This window comes from Telopea speciosissima, chromosome 10 (genome assembly GCF_018873765.1).
Source record: "Telopea speciosissima isolate NSW1024214 ecotype Mountain lineage chromosome 10, Tspe_v1, whole genome shotgun sequence".
In the NCBI taxonomy this organism is placed as follows: Eukaryota; Viridiplantae; Streptophyta; class Magnoliopsida; order Proteales; family Proteaceae; genus Telopea; species Telopea speciosissima.
Window position 1 is genome coordinate 90,375 of NC_057925.1, and position 14,823 is coordinate 105,197.

General features: G+C 41.6%; 1 protein-coding gene across 1 annotated transcript; it reads left to right on the forward strand.

The window, feature by feature from the left end:
- Positions 1-4,410: 4,410 nt before the first annotated feature.
- Positions 4,411-6,388, forward strand: LOC122642168 (NAC domain-containing protein 46-like). Its single transcript, XM_043835593.1, has 3 exons — positions 4,411-4,638; positions 4,845-5,182; positions 5,483-6,388. Exons 1-3 carry the CDS (start codon positions 4,452-4,454, stop codon positions 6,386-6,388), a joined length of 1,431 nt encoding a protein of 476 aa, XP_043691528.1. The 5' UTR covers positions 4,411-4,451.
- Positions 6,389-14,823: the final 8,435 nt, after the last annotated feature.

Below are 14,823 nucleotides of genomic sequence, written 5' to 3' on the forward strand. Positions count from 1 at the left end.
TCGGGAGGGGGTTAGTGCCAAAGAGAGAAAGAAGAGAATTCAGAAAAAAATTGGGTTCACTCGAAGTAGATTTAGAAGTTGATAAGAGAATGAACTCACGAACAAAAATTAGGCGAAATTAAAAAGAATAAAGCTATAATTATAAATCAACCAAGCGTCGTTGCAGCAGGAGAATTTGGAAGGTCGTTTTGCATTTTGAGCCTTTGCTCGTCTCTGCAACGACTGCTGCCGACGACTCGGTCGGTCGACCTCTATCCAGTGAGACTTGACCCTGCAGTCTGCACGCACAAGCAGCTGCACTGAAATGAGGCGGGAGGGATACTCCGTGAAGAAAACGCACTATTTTGCCAAAATTTATAAGGTTCTATATCCTCCTGTTCCTCGTTTTTGGCCAATTCTGGCTAATTTCCAACCAATATAAAGTTGACCGTCGAAGACCAATTCGATGGGCAACCCTTTCCTTAATTTTTTTGTTAAACCTTTGCTTATTTATATGTACAATCAAAATTCATATGTCCGTGTTTCACCAAAAAAAAATTCATATGCCCATGGGAACACGAGCAAGCGAGTCCAGATCCTCTCCAACGACATTGCAGAGGATTCTTCTCCAATGACCCTCTAGTAATGCCACGTTTGATATTAATTCACAAAGAATGAATTTTGTCCGATACAATCAATCTTTGTCGAAACTATAGTGGTATCATATCAGTTTTGCAAGTCACCAATACCTGATCCGATACTGTACCCTAAAACCAAGGGTATCGCAGGTCATCGATCCCAATTACCAATCAGGATTTTAGTAATTGGTTTCGGTTTCTATCGATCCTGATGAATTAGATTTATCCCTGCTTCCTTAAAAAAAAATTAAGATTTTTTTTTATATTTTTACCCTTGTTTATAAACCGGTCCATCGATACGGGATCGGCCAGGAATTGGTATTGGTCTCCACCTATACTGATACGAATCGGCTAATCCGATACCGATTCTTCAAACCATGATCTTGATATTGTGTTCATACCGTACTGGTGAAATGGTACAGACAAAGGCTAAAATAGTTTTAAAAAAAAACTAATATTTTTAAAAAAATCAAGGATAAACTTGTCCGATATGATCGATTCGTGTCGATATCATGCACTACGAGAGAGAAATTTAAGATTAAAGTAAAAAAATATGGGAAACAGAGTGAAGGCTCCGTGATTTGATATCAAATGTGGCATTAGGAGAGGGTCTTTGGAGAGGAATCCTCTTCAATGTCATTGGAGAGGATCCGAACTCCAAACAAGTGGACGTGGACGTTGAAGTATGCTTAAATTTATGCTTTTACTTTCTCGTCTCTTAAGGATTAAGAAAAAGATTGAGTAAATAGTTTGGTCTTATTACAAGCAACCTCCTGTTGTTTGAACAATTACATGGACCACTCTTGGACTATGGTGTCATGTTGGGGTTTACAAGTAACCCTAGTCCAATCCAATCCGTTTAGTTGGAAGTTTTTTTTTTTTGATGGGCAAGAAAAAAAGATTTATTAAAAGCAAACTTTCGTTCCACAAGACGAGTGTACTATAGGGTTATACCAACGAAATCGCACAGAAGTAAAGTTATCAATGGCTTCAGCAAGGGTCAGATACCGACTTAACATGTTCCAAGGTATTCTACTAGTGTTAGATGGACGTAAAAAGGTAAGAAGTTCTTCATTGCAACACCAAATTTCTTTGATATAGATGTGTTCTTCCAGTGCGCGTTGCCAACCTTCCTTGAGGCCAAAAAGTTCTACCTCTCTACCATCCTGTATGGTCAAGCCACCTGCATTTATTAGGAAATTCTTTCCATCTATCAAAATACAATAAGTTCACTGAGCTATTTTTAGACCAGGTTCAAAAATTCCTGCGACCATTAAAACAAGAAAATCCAAACCATCATTAGTAGTTAGCGTTAGAAGTGTAGAGTGGTATGTGTGTAGTGGGGGTACCAATATATGAAGCCTTTGTGGAGGGGGGTGAAGGTTTAACTCAACAATCCATCGGGAAAGATTATAGATGACCAACATAGGGTCAACCTTGCCCGCATTTAAAACAACATCGTTCCTTACAACCCAAATATAATAACAAGTGATCATGAAAACAGAAAAATAAAAAACCAACTTAAAAATTGTTTATCAAAGGCCTTCAAGCCCAGGAAAGCTTCACACAAATGGATAAGAGATGGAGCAGAGAAATGCTCAGTTCTCAATCCCAGTGGGCCAGAAGCCCAAATACGTTAAGTTGGAAGTTGGAACTTTTAGTTGAAGCTAAACATTCATAAATGGCTATATTACCCTTTATTACTGTAGTTTTATCCTTTTACCCTTGCATTATAAAACCCAAACACATCTCCTCAACCTTCCATCATTCCAACAATCCAACCTCATCTTCCTCTATCTCACCTCTTTCCTCTCTGCCAACTTGTGTACACATCTTCCCGCCATCTCCAACGATCTGCGAGGAGCTCCACTCTCCAATCCGATGATCTTTGAGCTACGATCATTTTTGTTGAATGGCTCTATGAACATTTTGTTGAATAACTCTGTGATCGAGCTACAAAAATTATGAATGGCTGCCTCTGTTCTATTTGCCTTGTCTATCACAAAGATCATAGAGCCGTTCAGGTTTCATACTCTTCACCTTTTTTATCTTTCGGGTCATTTGGGATTAGGAAAAGGGGTTTTTTTTTTATTATCTCATATTTAGGTATTTAAACTCAATCTTGAATCTCAAAAGGGTTTAGCATTAATGGGGTTGCTCTATTTTCGCCATTACATATAAGGAGGTCAGACCTCAGTGTTAGAGTCGTGTTCCTTAACGAACACGCTCAGCCTAGGCCAACCAAACACTTGTGAGGTTTGAAAAGGACTAGAATACCTAAATTAACGTTAAAATAGTCACAAATCGATTTATGCCTATAAACTCACACCAATAAATAGGGTATAATTAGTTAAGTCCACAAGAAATCTAACACCTTTTCGTGGAAGTTTATATCAATAATTTTTTTTCTCTTCCCTCCCCCCCCCCCCCCCTTCCCCCAAAAAAAAGGCAAACCAGAAAGGAGAAAAATTTACTTTTCCACAACAGTAGACTTTCAAAAGTCAAGATGCAAGTCTGCTCCAGCCATTAATGAATTATATAGAAGACGGTGAAAATAAAACCTTAAATTCGATTCCTTCCCCTTTTGGTCCCTGAATTCTTTGTTTTATTTTTTCTTTTAAAGAATTATAAGTATTACGTTGGAGCTGGCGTGGATAATGATCCTTTTTCGAATTTCTTTGTTCAAAGGTGTTTTCTGACCGAGAGTTTGCCCCTACGCCATGCGGGGTGTGTAGGGCCAATGGAAATGCACGAGAAAACATCTACCAAGTTGAAATTTCTACCTTTCTTTGGTCCGGGGGTGGTTATTGTGTGTCTGGACATAGGAACTGCATTCCCAGATACAGTCCCTTTTAGCTTTTTCCTTCTTTTTCTTCTTCATTTGTTAGTAATTATAGTTGCCTAGTCAGGTGGTGTGCACCAATGCGGGGCGAAAATTTTAACACCCCTGTGTGGGGTCAGGAGTGCAGAACCGACTCCTCTCCAACCTACCCCCGAGCTAGACATCGTCCGGCATAGTAACAGATGTCGGCACTTGACCAATATGCCATTCAAATGGCGATAACAAATGAAGCAAATCTGAGCATGGTGCACATGCGATGGAGAGAAGGATTTCTTAATTTTGAAATCCTCATTTTCAACTTGGGGTACTGTTCGATTACACTTAAATCCACATGTCGACATCTCTGCTGCCGTGCTGGACGATGTCTAGTTCGGAGATGAGCCGAATCCCGAGAGCGCCAGGGCAACGCCATCAGGTAACTTTCTTTTTCCCATATTTCATTTCGGCTTATGCTAATACAAGATGATAAAATCTGAAACGGTTTCCTGAACTACTAGAAATACGAAATATTACTGTGGGTGGGGATGGCGATGGGCCCCTCTCGTGTGCCCAACATGGAAAGGATTGATCTTTTCGGCTTTTCTCCTTTTTCTCACAATTTTTTTCAAACTGAAATAGCTGGGAAACCACACGGCTCGATCACAACAAAAATATATATATATATATTATGCTTCCTCAAAAGCCAACTGGACAACCAATAATACTAACCCCATGAGAAGCTTCTCTGGGAAGTGCCTTGGTGCCCACGGATCTTACGCACCCAGAAACCATCCTCCCCTGCTATTTAACTCATCTTCCTTGCCTATCTTCTTCTTCCCTTAACTGTTCCCTCTTTTTAGCAGAAATAACAATCCAATTATCTCTCTCTCTCTCTCTCTCTATATATATATATATATATAGAGAGAGGTAGCCAGGTTTGCAATATTAGGATTGTATAGAATCTTTAGGGTAATAGATAGGATTTGTACAGGGAATTTAGTGGTGTAATTACCATGGCCAAAGTTTCGATGCTAACAAAAGAAGAAGACTGTACAGAATTGCCTCCTGGTTTTAGATTCCATCCCACGGATGAAGAGATCATAACCCATTATCTTTCACAGAAGATCATGAATTGCAGCTTTAGTGCAAGAGCTGTAGGCGAAGTAGACTTGAACAAGTGCGAACCCTGGGACTTACCAAGTAAGCACGATCGATCGAGCCCAGCTTATTGATCATTTTGATACCTTTTTTTAATTTTATATATATATTGCAGGATTAATAATTCCTTTCTTCCATTTTGATTTTTTCTATCATATATATATACTCTCAATATATATGTTAAAGTTTAACAAATTATTAACTTAGATGATGATTGATTGAAATCCAATTACTGTCGTTGTGTGCAGAGAAGGCGAAGATGGGAGAGAAGGAATGGTACTTCTTCTGCAAGAATGATAGAAAATACCCGACAAGCATGAGAACGAACAGAGCAACAGAAGCTGGATACTGGAAGGCTACCGGAAAGGATAAAGAGATATATAAAGGATGCAATAATATTAATAAAGGTTCCCAGCAGCAGCAGCTCGTTGGGATGAAGAAGACCCTCGTGTTCTATGGAGGGAGAGCTCCCAAAGGTGAGAAGACCAATTGGGTCATGCATGAATACAAGCTCCAAGGCAAATTCTCTTATCACAACAACATCCCTCCTAAAACTGCTGCTGCCGCCTTACCCGCCGCGGCCAAGGTAAATTAATTAAGAAGACAATTTTACTGTCGTAGTCCTTTAGTTTAATTTGCTTTCGATCTCTTCTTAATTCTTTTCAACCCTTTACGTGAAAGTTCAATCGATCTTTCATCAGTTTTCGGATGGATGATGAGAGATTTCGTAAGTATGCCCCCCCCCTCCCCGATCCCCGATCCCTCCCCTTTTAATTTCTCTGTGTTTCTGTCTCTGTTGTCCCTGTCTAGATTAAAAAGTAAACTTTAATATTAAACTTAAAAAGAGAACAATAAATATTAATAATCCATACGTGTACGATTGCAGGATGAATGGGTCGTGTGTAGAGTGTTTCACAAGAACACAGGGGCCAAGAGAAGCCCAATTAATATTCCAACTGACCTACTGAGAATGAACTCTTTCAGTTTTGTTGATGATCTATTATTAGATTATTCTCCGTCGTTGGCACCTCTCTTGGATTTCCCTCACCTCAATAACACCGACCGACCTGACGATGAGGAAGACGTATTGATCATGAACAACACAGCATCAACAACAATAACAACAACAAGAGCATCCTCCCAATGTTCCACTGCTACTACTACTCATAATTTCTCCTACTGCTCCACAGCAGGAGGAGGAGGAGGAGGAATGGTGGGTCGTCATGATCAACAAGAAGATCACAAGAGCTTAATTCACCAACAACAGGGGAACTCCATTTACTACACTATGCCTCCTCATCATCTTCATGAAATTCCTGATCCCCAGCAAAGTCCTCATCTCTTTACCTTTCATCAGCAAGGATCTTCTTCGAACATTTCAAGTCGCTTATTGCACCAGCTGGGTGATCACGACAGCAACATTAATAACAATTCATCATCAATGATTCCATGCTTCCCGAGCGCTTCTTCTTCTTTAGGCTTCCATGGTCCCGACCAGCATCAGGCAATATTCTTAAGAAGCGCCGGCCTAAAGAAGCAGTGTAATGTCGAGCAGTTCTCTAACCAGTCCACCACCATGGTCAGCGTTTCTGATCAGGATACGGCCAGGTTGAGCACCGATATGAACACCGACATCTCCTCATCAGTGGTTTCCAACCACATGCATGACCACCTCGGAAGCAACAAGTCATCCAACGCGGATATTGCAATTGATGATGGCACTTCTTCTTCTCTTCCTCCTTCAGGAGCACCACCCGTCGAGGATTTGGTTGACTGTCTGTGGAACTACTGAAAGAAATTAAGAAATGCCGCCTTGTATTTATTTATAGTAATACGTACATACGTATTGTATTTTTTTTTTGATAAACTACATACGTACTGTATAGATTTCATAAAAAGAGCGTACAGATTTGATTAATTAGCTAGTCTTTTTTTTTTTGGTAAGGGATTAATTAGTTAGTCTGGTCATTTAATTAGTATGTACTAGAGAGTTTAGGAAGGGAAGGCAGCCTGCAGTGCTGTGATAATACTCATATATGTATACTCACTCTCTCATTCTCATCTTGACTTTTCTCCCTTTTCGATCACGCTTTGTGTGTGTGTGTGCGTGTCGATAGGAATTCCATCATATTCCCTTGGACTTGGGGTGTGGAATCTCCATTGGAGAAACCTAACGTGTTTGTGAATCGTTGCGAAGCTTGCGACATCTGAGTTCGTGCGGATCAATGCGTAGGGCAACCAGATCCTTTCCATTGCGTGGAAATTTACATCGAGGTAAGCTTAAACCAATGTCGTTTCATTTTAATAAAGACAAAGAGGAGAGAACAACACAAGGCCACATGAGGATATAAAAACAAGGCATGGACCACAAATTCATCAACAAAGCCACAAAGAGGGCAGGGGGGATGTGGACAAACCGCTACTAGTGAGGTTTTGAAAAACTACCAAGTTGTTGCTACAAAATCACCATACGAAAAGCTTAAGTTGGGAGGAATGTCCAGTTTCCAAACCTTAGCCTAAAGAGGATTTGGGGTAGCAGGACCACTTAGCCTCGCCAGCAAGGAGGAATGCAGCCTAAGAAAGTAGGCAGAGCACACTGAAGCTATGCCATCTTTTGCCGGAAACCAAAGGCACTCAGAGTTTGATGTGTATGATTGTAAAGGAATTTGCGCAATGGATTTGGATTTTGAGGGAGAAAACAACGCATATAATGCTTTAAATTCCATTTATTATACTATGATTTAACAAATCCGACACCATTGTAAAGGAGGTGGACTGGGGGCACTGAAAATGCAACCACCCACTAAAGAGGGAATCCAAGGGTCAGTAGAAATGTGTACTGAGGAGCCATTGTCAACCTGTCAATGAAGACCCCTCAAGAGGATTTCAATAGAATTTTTAAGAGACTCCTCCAAGCCCAAGAGCAATTGGATCAGGCCAAGTAAGGGAAATATCTATGCTTCAATAGATGACCCCATATAGAATTAGGGTTATAAAGGAGATGCCAACATTGCTTTGCTAATACAATAACATTAAAAGTTTGGATGCCACGAAAACCCAAGCTCCCATGGCATTTACTGTGGCAAAGTTACTCTAGCTATACAAATATGTACCATTACTCGAGTTATCCTTCCACCGAAATTGGTGCATAACCTTGGTGATATCGTGACACAATGAAGTGGGAAGTAGAAACATAGACATCGCATAGGCTGATAAACTAGTAGCCACAACTTAATAAGAATTTCCTTTCCTGCAACGAAGAGAAGGGAATGTTGCTAGCCCATTAATCTGTTCTATCAAGGATGACCAAGAAAAGGTCATGCTTAATGCACCCTAAGGTTGTTGGCAAACCAAAGTATTTTCCATGGGAACGAACAATACAAAAGTTACCAAGGTATTTTCCATGGGGACGAACAATACGAAAGTTCAAAAACATAGCCAAAATATTATGAGCACTACTCGAAACACGTGCACTAAAGACGATACTTGATTTATTGAAGTTTCTTTCTTGTCACTGAGGCATGGCAGTAGGTATTTAGAAAAGAGATAATGACATCATTCTCATCGAGCATGGCTTAGCAAAAATTAGACAACATTAGCAAACAAGAAGTGCGAGATACGAGGGCTGGTCTACTAATTCATAAGCCCATAATGGATTTGATTGCCTTAGCCTGGAGCAAAAGTCTAGAGAATCTATCTTGGCACATGATGAACAAATAAGGGCTTAAAGGGCATTCTTGGCGAAAGCCACACTGAAGAGTGACCCTTCAGACAATGAAACTTCTTGTAAGTTCCAGTTCACCCATATAGGATCAAAACTCAATTTAAGTAAGACATGCTCAAAGAAACTCCAATCAAGCTTATTGTAGGCTTTCAACGGTCCAACTTCATGGCCATAACCCAGATTTTGCTTGGCTATTATTCATGTAGTGTAGGAGCTCATGGGCAATATACATACCATTAGCTATGGCCCATGATGAAATAAAAGCACTATGGAACGGACTAACTGTTAGTCAAATAGTAGTCCATAGGATCATCTCCATGTTGATCATGGCTAAAACCTATGGTTGAATTTATCTGGGTTAGCCCATGGTCTCCCATGGTACCCTAGGACAACCAATTATAAACCAATTAGGGTTTTACACCTCCTGGGTTAACCTATGGTTGCCCATGGGTGCCCTATTTAATTTTAGGGTTGCCCATGGTCGCCCATGAGAATCCTGGTGTAACCCGGTGTAACAAACCATTACCCAATCCTTCTCTTCCTTGTCCCATAAAATTATGGGATCCCTAAGAGAGAGCAAATTCATCTCTTTTCCATCTCATGGAAAGAGGGATCCATCCCATACCCGAATGCGCAGTGGAAAGAGAATGATTCGGGTTTCTTTCACATCCCATGAATAATCATATAATTAAAACAAGAGGAATTAACAAGAATTTATTAACCTAATGAGCCTCAAGTGTCGTTGCTCCTCCATTAGACAGTGGTTTTTCCTCCAACGAGCACACCAGATAATCAAATCTGAACCTCCAATGGTGCAGCCAAGGTTCTCCAAGTCAATTTTAGATCTTCTTCTTCAAATCTTCAAGCATAGATCTGGGTTTCCAAAACCTTAACTCTCAAAAGCTAGAGAGAGCAAGAAGAAGGAAAGAGAAGAGATCAAGAGAGAGAGAGAGAGGGGGGAGTACCCAAAAACGTACAAGCCTCTCCCCCTCCACGTTTTAGGTTGTTTATATAATAATGTTTTTTTTTAAATTTAAAACCCTATTTTGAATAAACCCAGTGAGAGTCTGTTTCTGCCTTTCCTCTTTGACTTGAACCTGTTTAAACCTGATGGGCTTCTAATTGATGAAGAAGTAGAATCTAATAGAGAATAGTTTAATTAATTATTCATTTTATATTTAATGGATAAATTATAAATTGCACCATATCCAATAAATTAAATAAATAAATAATTAATTAACAGATTCTAATTATATCCTCACATAATAATTAATTATTATGTACCAACCCACCACTAATCAACACCATCACTATGGAATCTAGGGTATATACACTAGTATTGCCAAACCCCATTCCATAGTACATGTCCATATAAGAGTGTATATGTATATGATCGGGTCCCGCAAAACTCGATAAAACATTTTAATTAAATAACTACATTTAATCTATCATTTTATGTAAAATAGGTTTTGCAAAAATCATTTCCAAAACGGCATTGGATCCAGATTCCGATCCAACCATTTACAGACAACTTCAATCTTGGTGTTCCCCAATCGGGCAGTGGTGACCATGTTGAGTAACTCCTTCACTTACAAAATGTTTGCACATTCTCAGAACACCGGCTTTGACTCACTTGAGTCTCAGTCATTGATGAACTAAAGAATGCGGTCACATTTTGCAGTGACAGGGTCCTCTCAGGTACAGGGTCTCGGTTACACATGTCTATCCTATCCTACATTTGACAGTAATACATGTGGGAATCGACAAAGTAGATTCTTCGTCAATGCACATCATTATGCACACTCGCATTCGTACCCCGACATCAACATGTCTAGGCATACCCAATGCGATGACCATATGATAAGGGTGCCCAGCCCAAACCCTAGTCATGACTACCATTTTAAGTAAAACTTACGAATACATAATGCTCAAAAAGTTTATATCACATGTGATAATATTAAACTAAATTGTATAAAAGGTTCAATACAAAGTAAACTAGATCGAACTGGGTTTGATGGACACATAAATCCAACACTAACAAGGGAATCTAAGATTGGTTTAAACCTATTAACTAGACATTTTGCTATTACTTTATAGGCAACTGAACAAAAGGCTAATGGGACAGAGGTGTCCCATCTCTTCATGGTTTGATCGCTTGGGAATAAGGACCAACACAATTTTATTTAAGTCTCGGAGCATGAAGCCATTAGTAAAAAAACGTTGGATTGCAGATACAAGATTACACTTAACCGTTCCCCATTGGTATTGATAAAATTTGGCAAGCATTCCGTTAAGACTAGGAGTCGTCACTGCGTTTGGTTGCGTAAATCTCTGGGATGTACACATGAATCTGAATTTTTAAACCGTTTGATTGGAAAAACGAATTTACCTTCCAGAGATTCATCATTTCACACTAAAAAGTAAAAATCTTGAGATTTGAGGTGAAATCCAATTTGACTCACAAATTTACACAAGGGTATAAAAGGCAATGAATCTTGAGATTCGTACAAATAATCGTGAAAATCTCTCTCTCGCAGAGCTCTCGTCTAGAATCTGAGCGTCCAGCTGGCAGCGACCTGCCACAGAAGCTCAAGCACATCCCTGCAAATCACGATTGTTGCCATTAAAGTGAGGTTCATGGCCTTCAAACATGGGATTTATGAAGGAGAAGAGGAATGTATCTCAGGCAAGGTAGTGATTTTGTTCTGAAGAGTGAAGCTCACTCTCATCCCTATGATTTTAGCAGTCGTTTCAAACCCTAAAATCTACAGGTAAGTCCATGGGGTTCTTCAGTTTCGTGGAAAGAAGGAGTTACAGAGTATCCCGAGGGGAAAAGAACGAGTTGCAGGTATTCCTTCCTCTCTCTCTCTCTCTCTCTCTCTCTCTCTCTCTGGCTATGACTCTGTCTTAGAATCTCTCTTTGCTCTCTATCTCTCTCTCTTTGTTTAGTCCGATTTAGGTTTTATTTTTTTATAGGATTTGTGCAGTTAGGGTTTTCATGTTCATCGATTAGGGTTACAGTATCATAGGCGCCATGGATTCATCATCGTCCCTTCCTTCTTGGGCAGCACTTGCCACTTGGTCTCTGCACTGATAGATGGGGTTGGCATCAGCCTTTTCCTTTCCCTTCTCTCTAAAGGGTCACCACGTTCACACTTCCTCTCACCTGCCCTTCTCCGGTGCTTCCCCTCTTCTGTAAGTTCATTTTTCCCTTTTACATGTTTTCCTACTTCCTAGTTTGTGTTTTTTTTTTTTTAACCTTTTCACCTTTGAATTGAAATATGCTACTGCTTCCTGTTTTAACATATGTTAGGAAACCAGTTACATTAGAATTTTTTCAGATGTTGGCTATGTTTTATTGATCTTTTTCATAATTTTATTGTTTAAGCTGATCAAAAAATCTACGACCAAAATTTTTTATGGCTACTGATACGCCATAATTTGTACTTCAAATCCTGACCCTACATGTGGACCCCTCAGATTCGCAAGCAAAAGGAAGTTGGGGGCGTGCTTGGAGAATCCCACATGTGTGACGATTACAAAGTATGGCCCACAACGACAGTTACGAAACCACCAAGGGAAGGTCCCACATGTCTCAAGAATCCCGAAGATCCCAAGATTTACGGGGAATCACAGTCAGAATGGGAGCTCCCTAAAACCGTGCACCCAGAAAAGGAAACTATAGAAAGAGGAAGGATGGCCCAAACTCGCATCCATTACTATAAATTAAGGGCTAGACCCTCATGTAAACAGGACTCAATTAGCAATATTCAGTGTTCAATAAAGAAAGAGTATTTCGCAGTCGCATCTCCGTTATTCCTAATTCCATCTAGTTACTTCATTAGCATATTAGTTGTGCCGCCGGTAGATTTCTCTCCGACAGAAATCTTTGCACAACATTTGGCGCCGTCTGTGGGAACGAAGAACAAAGACCTACGAAGATCCCACCATGACCAACACCCAAAACCTATCGAGGATCACTCGATCTGCCGACGCCACAATGGCTATTCCTCCTCCAGGACCTTCTGCTGCTGGTCAGGGAGGAGCCTTAGCCCGTCCGACTACTTCCCGCTAAGAAGGTGAAGATCTTATCCCAGAAGACCAGGAGCTACCGCGTCTGGAGGAGTCTCAGCCAAGGCTCCCAGGGGACCCACCACGCTACGTAACAGTGGAACAGTTCGACGCAATGCAAGCCCGCTGGGATGACAACATGGAGTAGATGTTGGAGATGGAGCATGGTCTCCTACAGGGGATCCCCATACCCCCACCTCCATTGCCCGAACGCGGGAAGATCTCGTTCACCGGAGCATAGCGAGAACCATAGCAATGCAAACAACACCCGACGAAGGAACAAGGAGATACAGGAAAACGCCAAGAATCAAGATTTGCACATGACGAAGGTAGAGCAAGCCCTGAACAACAAAGTCTTGGAACTCCAAGACCAAATTCAAGAAGTCATAAGGGGAAAGAACCAAGCCCCGATTCATAACTTTCACTTCACTATGGACTTGGCGTTCACGAATGAGGTTCAGTTCGAGCCCCTCCCAAAAGGGTTCAAGATGCCAACTATAGAGCAATATGCAGGCACCACGGATCCGGAGGATCACCTGGAAACTTTCAAGTCCCTCCTATTCTTCCAAGGTGCTTCAGACACTATAATGTGCAGGGCCTTCCCCTCCACCCTGAAGGGAGCGGCGCGATAATGGTTCTCTCGACTCCCACCATGGTCTCTCTCCAATTTCATAGATCTGGGCCGGGCCTTCTTGGCTCACTTTGTGAGCAGCAGAGTTCACAAGAAAACAGCCGCCAATCTTCTGGCCATAAAGCAGCGCCCTGATGAATCCATCAAGGGTTTTCTTACGAGGTTCAATAAAGAAGCCCTGGAGGTACGAAACTTGGATCAAATGGTGAAGTTCCAGGCACTGCGTAGCAGAATTTGAGATGTCAAGTTAAAAAAGTCCTTAATCATGGATGAACCAGGAGACATGTATGAGTTGTTCTCAAGATGTGAAAAGTATACCAACTTGGCCGAAGTTCTTGCGGCTGAGAAAGAAGAGAAAACCGAGAAGAAAGCTCAAGAAAAGAAGGAGGAGAGCCCCTGAGAAGTTGGCACAAAACGCAGTCGAGATGACAAGGATGGTAGGAAAAAGAAAGATGACAAAAAAGCTTGGGTCCCCAAAGCTGCAGATCTGGAATCCGAGCTGGATTATATGGCCTTGACTCATACTCGAGCACACATATTGAATGAAATCAAAGACTAGGTGACCCTACGCTGGCCGGCCAAGATGGTCATGCCGGTGCATGAGCGCAACAAGAACAAATACTGTCGTGTTCATCAAGACCATGGTCACGACACTGAGGAGTGCAGACAGTTAAAGGATGAGATAGAGGCTCTCATCCAGAGAGGGCACCTAGGCCGATTCGTCAAGAAAGAAGGGAACTACCGCAAGCCAGATTATCGTGTTCGGGAACCAGATGGAAGACAAAGATCACCCCCAGAGCTGATAAAGAGGAACCACACCGAGGTAAGACCTATACTGAGAATGCACCCCTGAGGGAGATAACAACCATATTTGGTGGGCCTGGTATGGGAGGAGAAACCTCAAACTCCCGAAAGCAGCACGCTCGGAATGTACTCCAAATCGAGGTAAAAGTTAAAAAGAGGAGAACTGATTACCACATAACCTTCTCTGATGAAGACCTAGCGGATATTCAATCTCCCCATGATGATGCCTTGGTAATCAAGATGTTTATCGCTAACTGCACGGTAGGGAGGATCCTGGTGGACAATGGGAGTTCAGCTGACATCCTGTATTATAATGCATTTGAAAAGATGCTCCAGAAACCCGAGATGTTGAAAAGAGTGGAGTCTCCCCTATACGGTTTCAATGGGGCCTTGGTACAGGTGGAAGGATCAATTGAGCTGCTAGTTACCATGGGGACAGAGCCCAAACTCTCTACGGTGATGATGAACTTCCTAGTGGTAAAGGTGAATTCCACGCATAATGGAATATTGGGGAGACCCGGACTCAATGCACTGCAGGCGGTGGTCTTAACCCGACACCTAGTCATGAAATTCCCAACTGACCACAGGATAAGGGAATGTCGAGGAAGCCAGGTGGTGGCCCGACGCTGCTATGAAGGATACCTGAGGACCAAAGGAAAGGAGCCCCAAATGCATCTGATCCACTTGGATGACAACTGAGATATCGGTGAGCAGGAGAGGAGTGAGCCAGCCAAGGAGTTGGTCCATGTGGAAATTGTGGAAGGGGACGCCGCGTGCACCGTCCAGATAGGCGCAGGCCAGAATGGCAAAAGAAAAACCGCCCTAATAAACTTCTTAAGGACAAATGCAGACGTATTTGCTTGGTCTGCTGTTGATATGCCAGGGATAGATAGATAGAAAGATAGCTGAACACAAACTCAGCGTATACCCCACCGCCAAGCCAGTATTCCAGAAGAAGAGAACATGTGCACCGAAATGACAGGAAAAGGTGACCGAG

Bases quoted from the DNA above. Each gene is read 5' to 3' on its own strand.
- LOC122642168 (XM_043835593.1), top strand. From the start codon at position 4,452: ATGGCCAAAGTTTCGATGCTAACAAAAGAAGAAGACTGTACAGAATTG. The intron at 4,639-4,844 runs GTAAGCACGATC...CGTTGTGTGCAG, and splicing joins CGAACCCTGGGACTTACCAA to AGAAGGCGAAGATGGGAGAG. The intron at 5,183-5,482 runs GTAAATTAATTA...GTACGATTGCAG, and splicing joins CCTTACCCGCCGCGGCCAAG to GATGAATGGGTCGTGTGTAG.